This window comes from Amphiura filiformis, chromosome 7 (assembly GCF_039555335.1).
Source record: "Amphiura filiformis chromosome 7, Afil_fr2py, whole genome shotgun sequence".
Lineage (NCBI taxonomy): Eukaryota > Metazoa > Echinodermata > Ophiuroidea > Amphilepidida > Amphiuridae > Amphiura > Amphiura filiformis.
Window position 1 is genome coordinate 51,217,949 of NC_092634.1, and position 23,613 is coordinate 51,241,561.

Here is a 23,613-nt window from a genome sequence, read left to right on the forward strand (position 1 = left end):
AAGAGCTATTCGAAAAGGCCGTATACCTGCGTATAGTTTAGTATAGTGGGAATCGTGCGTGTTCGATTTTAGTGCAGCGTATACCGTCCTAATTTTAAAAACCTAAATCATATGTGGGTAAATTCATTTTTTAATAGATGCACTATCTAATTCTGCACATTATGACACCTCATTGAATGCAATGTGACCTCAAGAAGTAAAGTTACAAGCATTTGATAAGACGAAGAAAATGGGTAAACTGACATACTAAGCTATCCGCTATCTGAAATACGCTCATTCGATCAGGCTGAGTTCACATAGTATACTCCTATATGAACTCAGCCTGATCGAATGAGCGATTTCATATAGCTTAATACCGTATACTTCTATGTGAACTCAGCCTTATGCTACCTAATCTGCCCAAAGGAATGGTTTCACCATGGACAGACTGATGAGCATAAGTGTTAAAATATATATTGACAATAACCTCCATTTTACCTCTGAAAACTTACAAAATATGGGGAAAATATTAATTGCCCAACAAAACACACAAAGATACTTGCAAATAGACACTTATGTCAAATTACCCTATTTTATTAAACTTATGTACTGGTATGCAATTTTCAGAACATCTTGCTGTTGATTTTACAACACAATACTTCTGTTCCCAAAAGTGAACCATTCTGACATGTTACCGTTTCAATAATACATTTGTACAGCAATACAAAAACACGAAGTACAGTAGAAATCCGTCTACAAGTGTAGGCCTATATACCTCTAAACCAGGTTTATTTTGACAAGAGAAACAAAAGGCAAGTACCCTCCACAAACACATTACAATAGATTGGTCTTATAATAATACGTATTTGTACAGCCGCCTTTATCAGTAATATAGTTGTTCAAACTCCAAATAATGTTTTTGTGGAGGGAGGCTGCCTCTTGCCTCTTTCATCAAAAAGCCCATGAGGCATATATATATATATATGTTTGTAGATGAGGTTTTAAGGTATATCTTGTTGCCAGAGTAATGGAAAGTAAACCATTTAATTTGAAGTAGCTGGGACCTAAAGCCATTATTATACATGTTTTAAAACAACTTAAAACAAAATATTACTTATGGTTTAATTCTTTTCAATATTTAATTTTCATTTACTTTAGTTGTTAAAACTAAAAAAATATTGTCACATGTTCCTATGTAATAGCATGGTAATATTCAGTATTATGCGGACTTGGATGTCGACCTTTTCCCCTGATACACCACGATTACATCGCAAACCGCCGGCGGCGCCCTTATTGCGAATAGCAAGAATTGTACTTTAAATCTGTGGATTTCTAAACCTAAACTGATTTTTTTTTGGGGGGGGGGAGACAGTATTTTGCAATTACGCTGAAATAAGTCTTGTATGGGCTGTATCAACATGACTATTGTCCATCCACTTAAAATGAATACACCACTCAGTGGATCCACTTGAAATGACAAGACTTTATGTTCTATAAAAGTTTGCTTATTTCAAGGCAATGTCTCTATACAAACTATGGGATACTAAGGAATTACAAACAGCGGCTTTCATGGCATTTTACAGCCATTTCTTTCCTTGTAAATAACCATCTAAATGCTATAATATTTCATACAGCATTCTGAAATTTGTTCGAGTCAAGCCGTAATTCCATAATATGGTGCATCAAACGCCCCCTATGTCAACCGATTTTCTTCTAACTTGGTCAAAGTGTGCCACTTTCTAAAATATTAATCTCCACCTAATTCGAATTCAATCAGATGTCGTCTTCTGGGTCCACAGGGAGCTCAAAGTTTGGACGGGATGTTTGCAGCAAATTACACAATCGGTTGACATAGGGGGCGTTTGATGCACCCTATTCCATAACCTTTCCTGACTCAATTCAGCCACCCACTGTAAATGTCCCTCTTCCATGATACACTCCCTTCTATAAACTCAATGGCTATTTTCCACATTTCCATTGGTGTTGCTATAATAGTCCTTGCCTCTTCAGATCTTCAAAGGTCTTCTTGTTGACAACATTACCGCTGGAGTCTTCAAATTCCTCCTGGAAATTACAGGTCAAAAATATCAATTATATAATACTCAATATTAACAACTAAATCTACGCAGACTCATAAAGATATGTAGAAAGAGACATTTCACATCTATCTTACTAATGTCTAACACAAAATTATTAACCCTTACTGAACTAGATCTCACTATGAAAACCACTGCTCGTGCACGCATTGCACGTGACTTGATTACGCAATCAGCCTAAATCATATATGCCCAGGGAATCGTCGGCCGGGCCAACGTCACTTGTGTGGCTACATGCTGGGGATCTTCTGCGTGGCATGCGAGGAGTCCCGAGGTTCGAATCCCGGGGGTGCCAAGTGACTTCTTTCTTCATCTTCCCTCCTTTTTTGTTTCTTCTTTCCCTTCCGATAGCAAAAAACCCTTGTGTTCAGTTAGGGTTAATGTAGAGTCCGAAGTTTACCGTTTTCTAAAATCCATTTTCCGTGTTGTAAAATTTGTAAATCTGTGTCATGAATAAAGCTTAAAATGTATGAACAATGATATTAAGGGGGTACTACACCCCTCGATAAAGTTGTGTCTATTTTTGCATTTTCTCAAAAACTAATAACAGTGGTAACAAAAGTTATTTATATTATTGGGGCAAGGAATCCAATTACTACACTGGAATTTCATTTCAGTGACCCAAGACAAGCGGTTCGTTATTTATGATAAGAAATAAGGTACCGCTAGGATGTACCTCGTTTTCTATCATATATACTGAACCGCTTGTCTTGAGTCACTGAAATTTCAGTGTAGTAATCGGATTCCTTGCCCCAATAATATACATAACTTTTGTTACCAGGGTGTAATTATTTTTGGAGAAAAATGCAAAAATAGTCACAAATTGACCACAGGGTGTAGTACCCCCTTAATGTTACAATAAATTGTTCAATATATCGCGATCAATATGCTCTGATTGGCATATTCTCACGATAATAGGCCGACTATTACGATGTTTGGAGGGATATAGGGGTTCATGCCTTGGTAATATACCTTTATTTCGGTATTATTAAACAGTATTTTTATCATAAAATTTGATATACACAACTCATGGTTGTTTTTAACATTTATTTCTCTTATCTTTTAACAATTTTTGTCACATCATATTAAAATGTCATTTTCTGTGTTGTACCTCCGATTCCGTGATTTTCTTCCGTTTTCCGTAAAACGGAAAACTTCGGACTCTAGGTTAATGGGCTCTGATAACAATTAGGCAATGGTGATAAACCAAAATGTAGCTAAGAACAAGAGTTCTACATCACATTTTTCTACATCAAAATAGAATTTTAGAGGAATTAGTAACACCATCAGTGCTCCAAATATTTTCTTTATTTGCACACCATCAGGCATTTCGAAAAGAAACAATTGGTGCCTTGGTGAAACATGCAGAAAAAGAGTCAACTTGAGAGCGTGTACATGTACAGTCCAACCTCTGTTATCCGGACCTCTTTTATAGGGATCTCTCCGTTATCCGGACATGTGATCTTCATGTTTTAACGTTTTGAAAGCTTGATTTCATGCACTGAAGCATGTAAATACCAACCTAGCTTCAGTGTTATTATCCCATTTTGAGGAACCTTTGCTGTTTCAATTTTTGAACTTCAGACATTTACTACAGAATTACATATAATTCTTTTATCCAGATTTTTCACTTCGACCAATGCTTGATCCCAAATGGCTGGATAAGAGCGGTTGGACTGTAATTGCTTGAATTTGTCGGTCGCAAAGTGGCATAGACTGATTTTTTCCAAATTTTCTGTTTCACATAGTGGCAAAAAGGTAGCTAGCTTGCTGTATCCCATAATAGTTATTCCTTGTTAACTATTAAAGATACAGTTTAATAGTTCGAACCTTAAAGGATGACTCCGGCAATCACAACATTATGCCTTATATGTTAGAGAAAATAATTATCAAGCACAAATCGCATTATTTCCAGGGGCGGATCCAGGAATTTTCAATAGAGGGGGCGCCGAGCCAACACCGCCGCCGCCACGGCTCGGCGCCCACACAAAGTCAGGCGCCGCTCTGCAAAAATATACAGAGTCAGGCGCCGATCTGCAAAAAATAGAGGGGGCGCGCGCCGGGTGTGCCCCCCCTCTGAATCTGCCACTTATTTCATTAAAAACAAACTCATATTTACCATAAAAGTGAATAAAAACAGCCGGCTCTCAACACGCGATATTCAAAATTCCCGCGCCGAAATTATCCAGTGCTCAATTGTTGTCAGCCTTCATTGTATTACTGGGACGTCATTGCACTCAACAACGGATGTTTTAATTCGTTTTTATGGTCATTATGAGTTTGTTTAAAATAAAACCATGTGATTCGTGCTTGATAATTAATTTTCTAACATATATGTCAAGATGATGGCCGGAGATATATCCTTTATACTTTAATTTCAAATGGATTTGAGTCACTGAGAGATAAAAGTATCGACTCCGTTACTAGTAGCATATCCTTCAAAAATGTTTGTCTCAGATACATATTTTGTCATATGTGTTGCGACCGACGAATTGAACATTTCATAAAATTTACATATGCAGATCTGTCTTACCTCAGTGTCTGGCTGCCATCTTTCATTGGCCTTGGTTGATTTTAACTTCTCCCATACTGTACAAATAAGAAAACATAACAAACATTATTGGTGATTTAAACAATGTAATCACCATGAATACCACAGATTCTGGAGTACCGAGTACTTTAAAGGAGATTTCATTATTCCAAGTGCAGTCAGTCATTATCTCAAGACCCACTAGGATCCACAACATGCTCATCTATCAGGGCACAGTTCTTTAACCCAATACATTTGCACTTATTGAATGACCTTTCGCAATTTGGGAACAAAAACTCATACTCTGCAACTTGAGGTCAAATTTTGCACTATGATTGATTCATTGAGGTTATTGAACTGCACCATTGGGATGAGGCCATTGTGGTCCATAGTGAATGAACGGATTCACAGAAGATGCTAGACTTGCATCTAGATTGACTGCCGTAGTGATCTAAACTTGCCTTTTTCATGCGTAAATTAGCGACAAACTCAACCAATACATGCAAATACAATAAGGTACAAATGGATTAGTCCCACCATTGAAGCAATATGCATGCATTTACATAGGCTAAGAAAATAGTTGACTTGCCCTTAACCCTAAAGCTCCCGGATTGCTCAATGGAGCAGTTATGAGACTTTCTGACCCTGTTTTGAACTCTTAATAGTAATATACAGCCCTCCAAACTAAATATCATATTAGATATAAGTCTGCTATAACCATAAATTGTAACCGAGTCAATTTGGGTGTATGGAGAGGTCTACTAACGTGGTCACTGGGGAATACCTGTTGGCTCAAACTCCATATCTTTATATAGGATAGCCAGGGACCTAGTGACTTGACTTTACTGGTTTTAAGGTCATCAGATTGGTTTAGAATGACTCTTAGATTAAAATATAAATACCAGTGTACTCTTTAGACAACAAATACGTATTCAGAAGAAGGACTTTGCCTCTGTAGGGCCAGGGAGATGAGTCGAAGTTGATATCCTGTGATAGAAATATTGGATTTTCATACAAAATGGGCAAAATTGTGTTATTTATAAATTTTCCAGTATAGATGTATGTTTTTTGTGATAATAAGCATTCATAAGAATTAAATTATCAATAACAATCACTATTATGCCTATTTTACCAACTTTTTCTGGGTCTACAAGAGCATTTATTGAATGTAAACAGTTGTGACCTTGGTTGACCTCAGACCGGAAGTAGTTGGTAAAGTAGGTTCTCCAGTGCATAAATAGCTGTATTTCTCTAAATATTGGTCTAAAAGGGGTTTGATGCATCATAATACCTTGTGTGTTACATTATTTAAACAAATAGGGTCATTTGTGGTCAATTAATGCCAAAAACTAATAAAATGAGCACATTTTTACCTATTTTTCTCATTATTGCACTAATTAATTAATTTTACCTAATTAAATGTCACAATTTTATATTTGCTTGCATGATATAATCACTACATAACAAAAGAGCATAGATATGTGAAAAGGAACACCACCTTTGATAGTTTTGGCATTGTTTTGGCATATTTTGAGATTTTTATTTGCACCCCCTAAAAAAATAGAAATTTGAAAATTAATTAAGTTCTGTCTAACGAAATGTTTTGAAATTATTTTCACGGCATCAAATGACTAATAAGTAATCTAGGATAATAAATTCTAATAAAATAACCTAAATTATAACTTGTATTTAGATTTTTAATACCTTTATTGTTATACATTCTTATTTTCTTTTATATTTTAATGTAAACTCATTAAATATTCATGAGCCTAATTTGCATATCGAGAACGAAACACCAATTTTCTTTTTTTCATTTTACTTTATGTTCTATATACTTTCCATTGATATAGTACTTGGTTTCCTTATACAAAAACATAATCCTCTAATAAGTGAATGAAATCAGCAGGTATAAAATCAGTAACATACCCCCCAAAATGGCTGGGAGCTTTAGGGTTAAAGGGCCAACAGGTGGGTCGGTCAGTCATTTTTTGGTTTCAATCTTTCAATTTCATCATCCATGATTTTACAATGTTGCTCACAAACAAATCACCACTGAAAAAAAAAAACTTACATGCTAAAGCATCTTCTATGAGTGTGACATTGGCAAAGTGGGCTGTGTTTGGTATACCCAGACAACGCATACCATGAGCATGACGCCATTCCTGTAGGGAAAACAAACAGAAAATATTACTTTGATCACTTAATCCTGAAATGAAATTTTATGCAGAAAACTTTTATTTTCCCAAAGTGCCATCCACCAGTTTCATCAACTAATTAGTTTTTTGTCTGACTCTTCAGATAATCTTAAAATCAAGTTGTTGATTTTTTTTCTGCTGTAAACAGCAATTACCGTATTGATTCCATTAATCGCCCAGGGCGCTTAACAATGTCAATTTGGGTAGGCACTTATGTTTGACATTGTTTACATAATTTGCAAACATAAATAATGGCCCAAAATATTGATTATAATTGTATAAATGGTTCCATGTTTATGTGTAGTTGTTTCTTGCACATAATCATTGGGGATCATGTGTAGTAAAGTTGCTGGGTGAGCGATTATAGGGGCATGGGCGGTTAATGGAATGAATATGTTACTTGATTAAATCATTCACATACACATTTTATAAAAAATAAAAAGCAGATGAGGACTCTGATATCATAAGAATACAAGGATCTTTTGATATTGAAAGCTGTTCACAGCACAGACTGCAAGTGAATGAATATGCTTACAAATACATTGGAAGTATCAATCAATATTTGTATTGAATAGATCCCCATTCATACATTATTTGTTCAGAAGATATCAAATTGGGAGTATTTCTCGGATAAATATTAAGGATACATTTACAAGAACTATTAGTGGGTTTTAGCGGGTTAGTTGTCGGACAAGTTTAGAACTGTCAATTAGCTTTTTGTCAGGAGTAGCTTGACTTCTTCAGGACAAAGTACCTAGAATGAGACATGTGGCCCTTGTCTACTAGCAGATAGGCTCTGACTGCTTGTTCTCTGTTGACAAGGGGCCCCTTCAGTTAAGAAACAAGCAGAGTAGCCTATCTGCTAATATAAAGGTTTTGGTGGCTCATTTTAGGTATTTGCAGAAGAAGTCAGAGCTACTCCTGACTAAAGCTTGACAGTTCTAAACTTGTCCAACGGTCTAACCCGCTTAAAAACCCAGTAATTGTTATGAATTCCGTCGTAAAAAGCCTATCCCACAATTTACAAGAACTATTCATATCTTAAAAGGAAGTCAAGCTGTGGAAATACTTTCCATTGTTTGTCCGGCACGCTTTCTACAGCGTGGGGGTTTGGAATTCCGAAAATCGGTAAAAAGGGTGGGGGTTAAAATTCGTCTGTATAAAGAGTGGGTTTCTAAAAAGCGTGGGAGCAATATATTAAGCGTGTGGGTAAAGCTACCAATTGAAAAAAAAACATTATAATAAAGTAATTTGATGATCTGTGCAAAAACATTCATATTTTATTTGTAAATTTTGAATGAAAATTGCGGAAATTAATTTGCTGATGTTTTCAACTCGTAAACGTCACCTATAGTAGAATCGACGAGCCATGAATTTTATGAATGGCGATGATTTAATAGTCTCTACTCAGCTGCTTAGGTCCACTCGCGCCACACAAGAAGTAGAGCGAGCGGAACCACATCCGCTGTGTAGAGACTGATTGTATCGGAAATTCGGAACCGATTCAGGATGTCAGCCATGTGCCGAAGTTCACGCATGTTGTTGTCATCTGAACGAAACGAAATTGACGATGAAAATGGCTTTGAAAAAAGCGACGCACAGTTCGTTCAGGGACTTTTGGGGCGAGTAATTGTGCCAATAATGTTGCAAATGTTTCAGATGAAGAACAAAATCATGAGTGTTTGTTAGATGAGGATAAATGCTCCCGGGGTCACTCCCATTGTGGCCTGTACACCATCCGCGATAATGAAAACGCGTAAAAGGGTCGTTTTTTAGGTGGGTAGGCACGATCGGCGTATCGCGTTTAGGGTGTCAAAAACATGAAAAATTGGAAAAAGGGTAGCAAAATTGCAATTTCTAAATACACGGAACTGAAATTTAGGGTATGAAATTTGATGTTAGGAATGAAATCCCTGTTTAGGGTGTCGTTTTAGCCAAGGGTTAAATCCTTGTTTAGGGTGCTTTTCAAAAGTTGATTATCGCGGATGGTGTACAGGCCACAATGGGAGTGACCCCCCCCCGGGTAAATGCTGCATCAATTCGGACTCTGAAATGGACAATGGCGGGTGCAGATTGTGAGAACCCGGAAGTGACTATGTAATTGCGGTAGCGACGAAGCTTCCGAATTTGACAACTACAATGTTTAAAAGCTTTGGTCACAAAAGGGTGGGAGTTCAATTTCTGGTAAAAAGGGTGTATGGTTAAAAAGCGTGGCGGAAAAATAAACAGGGTGGGGTTTGACCCCCTGACAAACGGTGGACTGTCACTTATAATTTTCTGTATTTTATCCTTCATAAGTTTATATTCCGTTTTAAAAGCGTTCATTATATCATATGGCAAATTTCCAATGTTGACTAATAATAATAACAAAGACAGATTTAATATAGTGCCTAATTAATGCAAATGCCTCTTTACACAACCAGAAAGGGCGAGATGGCCGAGTGGTTAAGGCGTTGCGCTGCCGGCCGGGAGATACGACGATCGACGAGGGTTCGAGCCTTGGGCTTGCCTTAGGTGAAAATTCTCTTCCCTCCCAAAAGTTCCTATATGTGACCGTACACCACGAATGAGCCGTAAATGTCCTCAATTGTATTCTGAGTTACAGTGTAAAATGGGCATTAAAGGTCATATTCATAGGTATTTCAATTTGGTGTACGTGTATCTCATTAAATGAGGTACACTGTAACTCAGAATACAATTGAGGACATTTCATGCTCATTCTGAATGGTTGTACGGTCACATATGGTCAGGAATCCTTCAAATCAGTTCAGAAATTTAATTTCAGAATTTAATTGAAGAATTTCTTCTCGCCCCCATGCACTGCTTATCACGTGCAGATATAGGTAATGTATGTGCTTCGTCCGTGATTCGGAAGTCGCGTAAAGCCGTTGGTCCCGTGTACAGGAAGAGTCAAACCCTGTGCACGTTAAGTGTCAGAGCTATTCGAAAAGAGAAGGGGGACCATCCCCGGTTCTGATATCTGCAATCAATCCTGGGTTTCAGGATCGTGCATAGGTAAACTGTGCACGTAAAGCCTGTGCGTTGATACTCAACCGTTTGAGGTAAGCACGTACATGGAAGGAAGGAAACAGTTCAAAATATTTATGTAAAATACATAAAATGATAAAAATATAGAGCCTAACCTACACAAGTTTAAAATGTCAAAGAGCAATTATTTGAATCCTGGCTGGGGCATAGTCGAAATTTCCTCACCCCAAGTTAACATTTATTTCATTTAATACTATTCTAAGACCCTTAGGCCTAGACTTGAAAATGACTGAGACATAGACTTACAGCAAAATGTCTTTGGAATGCCTTTGGTCCCCTGTATGTCTGGTTACCACAGATTTCACATGCATAGGTAATGTTGAGGCCATGCAGCTTGTACAACCAGTATGGAATCGGCTGAAAAGAGAAAAAGAAAACATGCAAAGTTGATTTGGAAAACAGAAGAATTCACGCATGAGCAACGTGTATCATTATCAAACTGGTTTATTGACATATTCACTCTATTTGAACTAGCAAGTTCACTCAATCTACAGTCACCACATTCTGATCCACCTGTTAGCTATCCTTGTAATTATGGCTATGCCTGTTTGTTTTTCTGTGAAGTCCACAAACTCACTTATTTCAGACTTTTTTGGATTTATAGTTTACATGTTAGTGATAAAATCCTACAAAGGTGTCAAATTTGCAGTACTGCAGTGTCAAGCTCAGATAGCTTGGCCTCTGGGTTCATAACTCCTAAAATGTTTGCCAAAGCATATAAAATCAACACATTTTGGGCTGTAATGGATAATGAAGTGCTTCTCTATAATTTCTGCTATACGAGATACCCTGTCTACAGGAGATTGCATAGTACTCTACAGGTGCAGATGCCCGCTCTCACCGGCATGCCACTTTTTAAAAATGTTTAAATAAAAGAAAAATCATTGCTCTAAAGCTGAATTTATACTCCATTGCTGAGCGCCAAGCAATTGGTACTTGACTAATGAGGAAGCGAGCTTTTCCCAGCACAACAAAAAGCGCTACACCTCATTGGCTAAAGATCAATCGCTATAGCTCAGCGATGTAGTATAAATTCAGCTTTAGTCCATCTATATGTCACTACTGCCTTACCTTCCCATCCCAACCTAATGGTAGGTTTTTAGGGTTGTATATGACTTCATCATCATCATCATCACTGTCGCTATCACTGAAGTGTTCTTCCTCATCATCCTCACGCTCTGCATCTGTACGGGCTTGCTTACGTTGTATGTTCTCACGGGTAGCAAGACGTTGCTCCTGTAATTATCAATATGCAAAAAAATATTTTACAAATCTAAAAAAGCAAAAGGTACAAACTAATTAACTAATTTTACTGTACTGAAAACTCCTGCTACCACCAGCGCATCAAAGAAAGAAACTAAAGCTAAAGCATACAAGGCGTTGGTTCGACCTCACCTCGAATATGCGGCGGCAGTCACCGACCCATACCAGTCCAAATATATTCAGATGTTAGATAGAGTCCAAAGAAGAGCAGCAAGATTTGTTGTTGGCGACTTTCGTCGCAAGTCCAGTGTAACCAAAATGATTCAAGAGCTGGAGTGGGAAAGTTTGGTTGAGAGAAAAAAAACCGCCAGGCTATGTCAATTTTACTTCGTCCACAAGGGAGAATCTCCCAACACATTCGCCAAACTTCAACAGAGGGATACCAATCATTCCAGTAGGCACTTCACCGCAGATGCATATAAATTTATTGAAACTAGAACTGTCAGATATCAGAACTCCTTCCTTCCTAGAACTATTCGTGATTGGAATAGACTACCCCTTGTTTCCACCACGCAACCAACCTTGGAGAAATTTAAAGCATCCCTAAGCAAGTAATTTGCTCGTCTGCACCCCGCGGCGTCATGGAACCAATTTTGTTCTGTTGCCGTGTAACCCAATGAAGATGAAGAAGATGAAGACCACAGAGAGTCTGGATGTGGAGTTGCCAAGTTCTTCTATGGCTGTAACATCCCCTTCCATGTGGCGGGAATAACTTGTTCTCAGATCTCATCACATCGTTGCGGCCTGGGTACAAACTTCCTACGGCAAAAAGCATAAGTGTGCCACTTCTAAACAAAGTGAAATGTACTTGCAAAGAAATTGAATGGAAAGACTGCAACAGCAGCAACACTTGTGGAGCAACATACCCAACGAGCCAATGATGACCACATCACTTCATGTAAATGAAGAGTCATTCTTCAAGCTGTGAACACCGATGCAACTACCAAGAGTGATGAAAACTGTAAAACCATGACCTAGGAAACTATCACAATAGTGCAGGAAAAATACAACTGCAAAGTAACGGCAGTTGTAACAGACAATGGCTCTCATGTGCACAAAGCTCATTGAACATGATCCTAACTTGCTTGTGCATGGCTGCTCATCCCACTGGCTCAACTTAATGGGTGGAGTTTTGACACCCCCAAATATCATGTCCCAAGTGGTAGCAGTGCAAAAATATTTCAGAAATCACCACAAACCTACAGCATGACTTAAACAGCACCTTGGAAGTGTGAAGCCACAGCTACCTGGTGACACAAGATGGAAGAGCCAGCTGACTTGTATTGCCACTTTCTTGACCAACTGACAGACTTGTATTGACATTTTCTTGACCAACAGACCACACTACTTGACCATAATTGCTGAAGACCATAATTGCTGAAGAACATCCAGAAGACCCTAACTTTAAGTTTGACACCAACATCATCAGCAAGATACAGAGTAACCACAAAGTTTGAACTTTTATCATGATGTTTGTCCAAAGTTAAACAGAAAAAGTTTCTAAATTTGTGTGCAAGGTTTACTTTAACGCACAAAACACACGTATTTACGAGTTCAGGCACTTTTCTGACTCCTTCAAATCCATAGTTCTAAAGTCCAATGCGTACAAAATCTTGAAAAGCGTCTGCTGCTACGCTGTTCAGATATTGCAAGATTTGAATAGAGAAACACCCGATATTGTGCATTTATTCTCGGCTTTTGGCATTTAGGACTTAATCCCGATATGTAGGGCCCATCACATTTTGTCAGCATCAATCCATGTATGTTTTAGTGATTGCGAGTCGCTAAAATTGTATAGTGTCAGTTTGAAAAATTCCACCACTGATCCAAACAGTGGCGTAGATTTCTTTTTTGACTCGGGGTGAAAAAAATGTCTTGAAGGTTTGAATCCAGCACCTTTTGGAAAAAGAATAAGTTTATGGTACTTATTTTGAAGCTAAACTGTTGAAATATGGTGCAAAAGTGGAATAAATTCGCTTGAAGCACGCACAAATTTGCACTTTTGGGGCTAAAATGGCCAAATATGAGGTTAATTTGGTCAGAAACCCACATACAGGCATCAACATTGGGGGATGATTGTATGGACCATCCCCCTGGCAAAATATTGGGGGAGATTCCCCACCCCCTCCGGATCTACGCCTATGGCTCCAAAAACACACATATTGTTAAATATATCTTCAAAATAATATTATAAAAATACCCGTGGGCAATGTTTTGACTCCTTCAGAGGAAAAATTCACAATTGAAAGGGTCAAAAAATTTTGAAAATACCCCTTCAGCAAAATGGTTAAAGAAAACCCTGTTTGTGTGCATATCTTTGCCTAATATTTTCCAGGAAGATTTCTCAAGGCAATAAGACAAGACTTTTATTAGTCACAAATTAAAGCAAGGCATGGGTTTCATTGCTGCTAGTGCACTTAAGGTTACGAAGAAACGTATAAAAAGCGTATAAAAGGCGTATAAAGTTGTTCTCTAAAACCGCGTTTTCTCAGCAATCAAATATCGCAGTGAGTCAAATGTTGGTGCATGGATGTATCTTAACATTATTTTTGTGTGTTTATACAAATTTTTAGAATCCGTTTGAAAATCTTTCGTTTAAATCATTTTTACGCACCATGTTCACAAGATCAAAAACACGTTCCATGCAGTTTTTTTTCAAATATTCGCTCCGTATAAAATCATGCGGAGTGATTGTTTTCTCCTTTTTTGTATTGTACTACAAATCGACCAAAGAAATAATGTTGCCATGGGGAAGAACCAAATACAGTACCGATTAAATTTTATTAGCCCATTTTTGGGAACAATTTTCGAGAATCTTGTACCACAAAACACTGTTATGTTACATTATCGATATCTGGATTGTGGAACGTTAATTTTGATTTCTAACTGCCTACATTATTTCTCAAAAGTATGTCGATTCCTTTACCATTTGAATTTCACTCCAAATTTAAGCTACTTTTGCAAAAATCGAGGTTTTTCGCCATCGATACCTCCGACATTTAGAGCGGTGATGAGATTGTTTATCATAAGAGCCTGGTATGCACTATTCCATAATAGTCAGTTTGAGATCAATCGATTTCACAGGTCACTCAGTAGCTCAATCGGTTAGCGCGCTGGACTCACGTTCGATAATACTATAGTTTTGAGCTGGAAAACTTTGGTACGTGTTCGAGTCCCTATGTGGTCCATTCCATCTATTTTATTTTATTTTTCTCTCACTTTTTTCTTTTTTTTCTTGTTCGTTTCTTTCTTTCTGACTGCAGCGATTGATTGTTTTTGCCCGTTGTTTTTTCATTGTATAATTCAGGAAATATTATAGTGTTACGAGTCGTACTTGACTCAAGGCCAAAATCACCTTTTTCCCGAACTCACACGAATGCACAACACAAATACACTGTTTGTTTAAGCTAACAAAATCTAAGTCTTTAATTAATTGAAAACAGAGTATGATTGGTACATATAATAACAATATCGCATATACAATAAAATCACACAATGACAGTTTTTTATCTATTTTGTACTTAACCAGCTGTCTTCTTGTTGGTGATCCTAGAGTTCTTGCAATGTTCTGGACGACTGATGTAATATATCCTTATTCACTTGTCCTGCGAAAATCAGCGAAGTCCATAGTACACTTGCATTTATAAATCCTTGCGTATAAAATCCTCATCCGAAAATGATGATGCTTCCTCCAATCTCCTTTGCGCTGCTATCTCCACAAATATATCTCCTTGCGCTGCATTCTCCACAAATATATCTCCTTGCGCTGCTTTCTCCAAAAATGGTGTTTCTTTCACCATTCTCTCTTTCTCCAGGGAACAGGTTTCTTTAACACAGCTCCGCTGTTTTTTGACAGATGCGTGGCCTTCACAAACCCAGCAAACTCCAGCAATTTGACAGAAGAACTTTTAATCCTTTGATGAGGGAAGAGCACTTTTGTGTGCTCGCTGTCTTCTTCGTTGCTGTATTAAAATTAGCTCAATTATTGGCTATATAAACTGGTTAAAATGCACTTCTTTTTTTTTGAAGCACGAATACCATCACACACATGTGGAGTTTCTCAATCTCCCACGGCATTCTGTAAAGTCCCAACAAAAGCCTTCAGCTTTTTATATCAGTACTCATGCAAAAAACCCATCATCTATTAATAAACCATTACTTCAATCACATTTTCACAACATTGCTGCAATCTTGGGATTTCCCAAGATTAATTATACATTCACCTTTCACATTACATCACTTCCTGGGGGTTTTTCCTGATGGTGCAATAATGAACTGGGGCTTTCAAGTTCCAAACATAGCTCTGACTTTGTTTACAATAATTTGGGGAATTCCAAAATACAAGGGGTTTCCCATCTCATGAAATACTTTCAGCTTGTAAACAAAGTTAAATAATTAAATTAAATTAAATTACTCAGGGCACATCACACCTCCCCTTAAAAGAAGAAAGTTCGAATGTAATGAAAACTTTCTTAAAATTTTCTTCTTTTACATCAACTTCAACATATTATCAACTTTGAGTATTTAACTCATCATACACAGTGACTACTTGTCACATACAACTTCCCTTTTAAAGGAAATTTTTTGTTTGTCAGGTTTTCTTATGCAATTCTGGACAGGGCATCAGCCATTACATTGTCTTTTCCCTTAATATGTTTGATGTCCAGATTGTACTCTTGCAAGGTCAAACTCCACCTCACCAGTCTTTGGTTTTGTTCTTCATCCTGTTGATGAAGGTGAGGGATTGTGATCTGTGAAAACAAGCACAGGGTATACTGTGGTACCCAAATACACATCAAAATGTAGCAATGCTAATAGCAATGCTAAACACTCCTTCTCAATTGTGGAGTAATTTCTCTGGTGCTTGTTGAATTTCCTTGAAAAGTAACAAATGGGGTGATCTATTTGATCTTCACCCTCTTGCATCACAACACCTCCACAGCCTATGTCACTGGCATCAACAGTCAACTTGAACTGCTTCTGAAAATCAGGTGCAGTAAGTACTGGTGAACTCATGAGTATTGATTTGACTTTGTGAAAAGCATTTTCACACTGTTCTGACCAAATGAATTTTGCATCTTTCTTCAACAAATCAGTCAAAGGACTTGCTATCTCTGAAAAGTTTGGACAGAACTTTCTATAATAGCCAACCATTCCTAGAAATCTCATGAGTGCCTTCTTGTTTACAGGTGTGGGGTATTGCTCAATTGCTTCAACTTTGGCTTTGATAGGTTTCACCTGACCTTGACCTACAACATATCCTAAGTATGTGACTGTGGCATGGCAAAACTCACTTTTTACCAGATTGACTGTCAACTGTACTTCAGACAGCTTCTCAAACAATTGATGGAGTTGTTCCATGTGTTGTTCCCAAGTTTGACTGTAAACAATCAAATCATCTACATACGCTTCACATCCCTCTATGTCTCTGCCACAATTTGATTTACCATTCTCTGAAATGTTGCGGGTGCGTTTTTCAACCCAAATGGCATAACTTTGTATTGGTAAAGACCAAATGGTGTACAAAAAGCAGAAATCTCTTTGGCACGGTCTGTGAGTGGAACCTGCCAGTACCCTTTCAAAAGATCAAATTTGCTAACAAATTTTGCATTCCCAATTTTGTCTATGCAATCATCAATTCTTGGAATTGGGTGCGAGTCTGTCTTTGAATGAACATTTGCAGCTCTCATGTCTGCGACCAATCGGTATGAACCATCAGGCTTGGGAACAAGTATACACGGTGAACTCCATTCACTACTACTTGGTTCTATGATATCATTGTCTAGCATATAATTGATCTCATTTTTGAGATGTTCCATTTTCAATGGATTGACTCTGTAAGGATGCTGCTTGATTGGTTTTGTATCACCAACATCTACATCATGAAATGCAGCATTTGTTCTACTTGGCGTATCAGGAAATATATTGTCAAATTTGTGAATCAAATTTGCAATTTGACTTTTGTTGATCTTGAGAAAGATGACCTAACTTTGAGTCCAAATTAGTGAGCACATCAGAATTGTTCAATTTTACATTATACTCTTTGTGCTCTAGCTCTTTATCCTGGTCATATGTGACATCAGAATTGTCATCTTTACTCTTGTCTACATTGGTGATTTTGTCTACATCGGCATGTTTGTCTACATCAGCATGTTTTACTGTACACACAGGTTTTGAAATGCCACTGTCACTTCTTTCAACATACTCTTTGAGCATATTTATGTGGCATAACTGCCTGCTCTTGCGTCTACCAGGAGTCTTGATAATATAATCTACTTCACCCACTTTTGACTCTACCTCACATGGGCCATGATATCTGGCTTGTAATGGGTGTCCTGGAATTGGAAACAGTACTAGAACTTTGTCACCTGGTTTGAACACTCTCTCTTTGGCATGTTTATCATACCATTGCTTCATTTTGGCCTGACCCTGTTTCAAGTTTTCCTTGGCGATATCAGTTGCTCTGTTAAGCCTATGCTTAAAATTGGAGACATAATCCAATAAATTGATATCTGATTTCTCATTGAGCCACTTTTCTTTCAACAACTTTAAGGGCCCGCGCACTGTGTGTCCAAACACTAACTCAAAAGGACTAAATCCTAAAGTTTCCTGAACAGCTTCCCTAGCAGCAAACAACAACAAGTGTACTCCCTCATCCCAGTCCCTCTGAAATTCCAAACAGTATGGCCTGATCATGTTTTTCAATGTTTGGTGGAACCTTTCTAGTGCACCTTGTGATTCTGGATGGTAAGCACTTGAGGTATACTGTTCTATACCTAATTGATACATGACCTGCTGAAATACTCCAGAAGTAAAGTTTGATCCTTGGTCTGACTGTATGGACTTGGGGAGCCCCACAAATGTGAAGAACTTGGTTAAAGCTTTCACTATAGTCACTGCTTTAATATTTCTCAAGGGTATGGCTTCAGGAAAGCGTGTTGGCAGCACATAATTGTCAGAAGGTATTGATTACCTGACTTAGTCTTTGGTAGGGGCCTACACAATCAATAATAACCCTACTAAATGGTTCATCAAAGGCTGGAATTGGCTTCAATGGAGCAGGAGGTATTTTCTGATTTGGCTTCCCTACTACTTGGCATATGTGACATGTTTTGCAATATTCAGAAACATCTTTTCTGAGAGTGGGCCACCAGAAATGTCTCAGAATTCTTTCATGAGTTTTCTTAACACCCAAATGCCCTGCCATGGGACTATCATGTGCTATGTTAATTACTTCAGTGTGGTATACTTTTGGTACCACAATTTGGTGCACTACCTTCCACTCTTCATCGGCAGGTGCATCAGGGGGGCGCCATTTTCTCATTAGCACACCATCTTGTTTGTAAAAACAGACAGAATTTTGTTCTGCTTCTTCTAGGGTCAATGCCCTTTGATTGATCTCTTTGAGTTCTGGGTCATTTTGTTGCTCCAGAATCAGCTTGTCATGACTTAATGGGTCTTTCATGGTTTCCCCAATTTGTTCATGCTCAGAGGCTGTGTCACTTTTAGGGGTATTTTTATCCCCAGGAGAAGGAAGTTTATCTTCTTTCTCATTCAACTTTGACACAAATGTGTCTTCCAAATTGTAGCCTAAGTCATCAATTTGGTTGTCCTCAATTGTTTGTAATGAGGCGTTCTTACTCATTGCCCGTGTCACTGCACATGCAGGAAATATCTCCTCTTCCTCACTATTATCATCCTGTAAACAGGGCTTATCTGTAACTATTGGGTCAGGAAACACCTTCCCCCCTGCCAAATCATTTCCTAGCAACATGGACACTCCTTTGACTGGCAATTCATGTCTAACTCCTATGGTTACCGGACCAGAAACCAAGTCAGATGTCAAGTTAACTTTGTGGAGAGGTACACTAATTATTTCCATCCCAATACCCTGGATCAAAGCATTACCTGCTGAACTATCCTCATTAAAGGGCAAAGTTCCTTCCAGAATCATAGACCGTGCACAACACGTATCTCGCACAATCTTAATGGGCTTTGGACTACCATTCTCACCAAGTGATACTACTCCCTCTAACACAAATGGTTCAAATTCTTCACACACCTTGTCTGTCTCACCTCCCTTTTGTGGGAATTCTTGTTTCTTGATTTGACTGACTTGTTTCTTTGACTCAAGTGACACTGCACATCCCACAGTATTACTAGCAGTTTGCTGCTGTTTTTGTGCGTCTTGTCTGCCTTTTAAGAAATAACACTGGGTCATCGATGCCCTGGTCTCTTACAATGAGTACAAGTTACTTTGGCTTTAAATTCAGTCCCAAATTTTGCTCTGTTACCTGAACTCCCTGGGGTCCCTCTACCACCAGCACTATGCTGTGAATTAGACGGAGGTTTCCCTTCTTGTGTACCACCCTGATTTATTCTAGGTTGGTTATGGCTGAACCTGTTTGAATAACTTCTGTTATGACCAAATCTACTCCCATTCAATTTGTGAGTTAAGCCATAGTCGTCCGCCATTGTCGCTGCTTCGTTTAGCGTCTTAATTTTGCTAGCGCTTTCATCCAAATGGGTTTTAATGTCAACGTGGACACATTTCTTGAACTCTTCTATAAGAACTAATTGTTTCAGTTGGCCGAATCATCTTTGACTTCTTTTGAACCAAGCCACCTGTCAAACATTTGTTCTTTTACTCTAGCAAATTCTACATGGGTTTGATCTGCTTGCTTTCTTGAATCTCTGAACTTTTGTCTGTATGCTTCAGGCACCAGCTCATAGGCCTTAAGGACTGCCTGTTTGACTTCTTCATAATCATTACACTTCTCTATTGGTAGAGCTGAGTAAGTTTCCTGGCCTTCCCCACAAAACTACTTTGTAACAGTAGGGTCCAATGCTCTGGAGGCCATTTCAAATTTGTAGCTACCTTTTCAAAATGTTGAAAGTACTAAATCAACTTCTTTCTCTTTGAATTTAGGCACAAGCTTTACATACTTTGTAACATCAAAGCCTGACTTTGACTTTGAGGAGAAACTTGATGAGTATTTGTCACCTAGCTTAGCCAACTTCTCTTGTTCAAACTCAATTTCTTTTTCTTTCAAATGTGCTTCCATTTGAATTTTTGCTAGTTTTTCCTTTTCTTCCATTTCTAATTTGTGGTGCTCAAGCGCCATCTTTTCTTGGCGTGCTTTTTTTCTTCCATTGCTAGTTTTTGTTTTTCAATGTCTAGCCGTTCTTGTTTTTCTTTATTTTCATTCTCTAACTTGATCATTTCCAGTTTTTCTTTTTGGTCCATTTCTATTTTCTTTTGGTCCATTTCCATTTTCCTCAGTTCTAATTGAATTTCCAACTCTTTCAATTTAAATGCTGAGTCCCCACCAATTTCAGTTTCTCGTCAAGTTTCTCTGCCAAATAGGATTCATCAAAATGTCCTCCCCGACCAAAACATCAATCAATGCATTTTTGATTATTTGCTTTCTTGTAGCTTGCTTTACTTTCAAGTTATAATGTTTGGCAAATGCTAATAAATCAGGCTTCTTCAACTCATCAAACTTCTCCCAATTTATAGTTTCAAGAAACTCTTCTGCTTTAAACTCTGTCATACTGTACTTTCACGTTCAAGACTTTAGTAAATTAATGTTAACTTTTTTACAGTGTATATCCCGGACGAGCCCCCAATTTTTGTTACGAGTCGTACTTGACTCAAGGCCAAAATCACTTTTTCCCGAACTCACACGAATGCACAACACAAATACACTGTTTGTTTAAGCTAACAAAATCTAAGTCTTTAATTAATTGAAAACAGAGTATGATTGGTACATATAATAACAATATCGCATATACAATAAAATCACACAATGACAGTTTTATCTATTTTGTACTTAACCAGCTGTCTTCTTGTTGGTGATCCTAGAGTTCTTGCAATGTTCTGGACGACTGATGTAATATATCCTTATTCACTTGTCCTCACGAAAATCAGCGAAGTCCATAGTACACTTGCATTTATAAATCCTTATGTATAAAATCCTCATACTGAAAATGATGATGCTTCCTCCAATCTCCTTTGCGCTGCTATCTCCACAAATATATCTCCTTGCGCTGCATTCTCCACAAATATATCTCCTTGCGCTGCTTTCTCCAAAAATGGTGTTTCTTTCACCATTCTCTCTTTCTCCAGGGAACAGGTTTCTTTAACACAGCTCCGCTGTTTTTTGACAGATGCGTGGCCTTCACAAACCCAGCAAACTCCAGCAATTTGACAGAAGAACTTTTAATCCTTTGATGAGGAAGAGCACTTTTGTGTGCTCGCTGTCTTCTTCGTTGCTGTATTAAAATTAGCTCAATTATTGGCTATATAAACTGGTTAAAATGCACTTCTTTTTTTGAAGCACGAAGACCATCACACACATGTGGAGTTTCTCAATCTCCCACGGCATTCTGTAAAGTCCCAACAAAAGCCTTCAGCTTTTTATATCAGTACTCACTACTCATGCAAAAAACCCATCATCTATTAATAAACCATTACTTCAATCACATTTTCACAACATTGCTGCAATCTTGGGATTTCCCAAGATTAATTATACACATTCACCTTTCACATTACATCACTTCCTGGGGGGTTTTTCCTGATGGTGCAATAATGAACTGGGGCTTTCCAAGTTCCAAACATAGCTCTGACTTTGTTTACAATAATTTGGGGAATTCCAAAATACAAGGGGTTTCCCATCTCATGAAATACTTTCAGCTTGTAAACAAAGTTAAATAATTAAATTAAATTAAATTACTCAGGGCACATCACAATAGCCTATGATTTATTTCACGACAGATATCATCCAGGATAATTTTAAAAATTGAAAATTTAGAAAATCCAAAGGAAAATTGCCGAAAACGGCTGCCCACAATCACCCCCCCCATCAGCCCATATGGTCCTATCATGGTCGCCCTTCCCTATCCCTACAACACACGAGCAGCGGTTTGTCCATGCCCTAGTTCAGATTGATACACTATTGTATGCTGCGTGAGTTCATTCTTTTCTGCATGGCTGTTTCCATTATTAACTTACGCCCCTCTGGAATCAAGCCTTGAAAATCAATTGCATTTAACCTTAACTGAAATATGTTATCAAATCAAAATAAGTTGAAGAGACCCAAAACTATGAATGATTCATTAAAAGTTGTGTTTTACTGTTGATGCTGAAATGCGTCTTTGATGAGACCCAAAACTATGTTAATGATTCATTAAAAGTTGTGTTTTACTGTTGCTGCTGAAATGTGTTTTTGATGAGACCCAAAACTATGTTGAATGATTCATTAAAAGTTGTGTTTTATTGTTGCTGCTGAAATGTGTTTTTGATGAGACCCAAAACTATGTTGAATGATTCATTAAAAGTTGTGTTTTACTGTTGATGCTGAAATGTGTTTTTGATGAGACCCAAAACTATGTTGAATGATTCATTAAAAGTTGTGTTTTACTGTTGATGGTGAAATGTGTTTTTGATGAGACCCAAAACTATGTTGAATGATTCATTAAAAGTTGTGTTTTACTGTTGATGCTGAAATGTGTTTTTGATGAGACCCACAACTATGTTGAATGATTCATTAAAAGTTGTGTTTTATTGTTGCTGCTGAAATGTGTTTTTGATGAGACCCAAAACTATGTTGAATGATTCATTAAAAGTTGTGTTTTACTGTTGATGCTGAAATGTGTTTTTGATGAGACCCAAAACTATGTTGAATGATTCATTAAAAGTTGTGTTTTACTGTTGATGGTGAAATGTGTTTTGATGAGACCCAAAACTATGTTGAATGATTCATTAAAAGTTGTGTTTTACTGTTGATGCTGAAATGTGTTTTTGATGAGACCCAAAACTATGTTGAATGATTCATTCAAAGTTGTGTTTTACTGTTGATGGTGAAATGTGTTTTGATGAGACCCAAAACTATGTTGAATGATTCATTAAAAGTTGTGTTTTACTGTTGCTGCTGAAATGTGTTTTTGATGAGACCCAAAACTATGTTGAATGATTCATTAAAAGTTGTGTTTTACTGTTGATGCTGAAATGTGTTTTTGATGAGACCCAAAACTATGTTGAATGATTCATTAAAAGTTGTGTTTTACTGTTGATGCTGAAATGTGTTTTTGATGAGACCCAAAACTATGTTGAATGATTCATTAAAAGTTGTGTTTTACTGTTGCTGCTGAAATGTGTTTTTGATGAGACCCAAAACTATGTTGAATGGTTCATTAAAAGTTGTGTTTTACTGTTGCTGCTGAAATGTGTTTTTGATGAGACCCAAAACTATGTTGAATGGTTCATTAAAAGTTGTGTTTTACTGTTGATGCTGAAATGTGTTTTTGATGAGACCCAAAACTATGTTGAATGATTCATTAAAAGTTGTGTTTTACTGTTGATGCTGAAATGTGTTTTTGATGAGACCCAAAACTATGTTGAATGATTCATTAAAAGTTGTGTTTTACTGTTGATGCTGAAATGTGTTTTTGATGAGACCCAAAACTATGTTGAATGATTCATTAAAAGTTGTGTTTTACT

The 23,613-nt window shown here is 37.5% G+C and overlaps 1 protein-coding gene across 1 annotated transcript in view; it reads right to left on the bottom strand.

The window, feature by feature from the left end:
- Nucleotides 1-1,302: 1,302 nt before the first annotated feature.
- The window catches only part of LOC140157304 (splicing factor 3A subunit 3-like), a 41,900-nt gene continuing 19,589 nt past the window's right edge, over nt 1,303-23,613 (bottom strand). The window contains exons 11-15 of the mRNA XM_072180447.1: nt 10,920-11,084; nt 10,095-10,205; nt 6,677-6,767; nt 4,609-4,664; nt 1,303-2,043 (exon numbers count right to left, since the gene is read on the bottom strand). Of these exons, the coding sequence (XP_072036548.1) occupies nt 1,966-2,043; nt 4,609-4,664; nt 6,677-6,767; nt 10,095-10,205; nt 10,920-11,084 (501 nt within the window). The 3' untranslated portion in view covers nt 1,303-1,965. The remainder of the gene's footprint in view (nt 2,044-4,608; nt 4,665-6,676; nt 6,768-10,094; nt 10,206-10,919; nt 11,085-23,613) is intronic.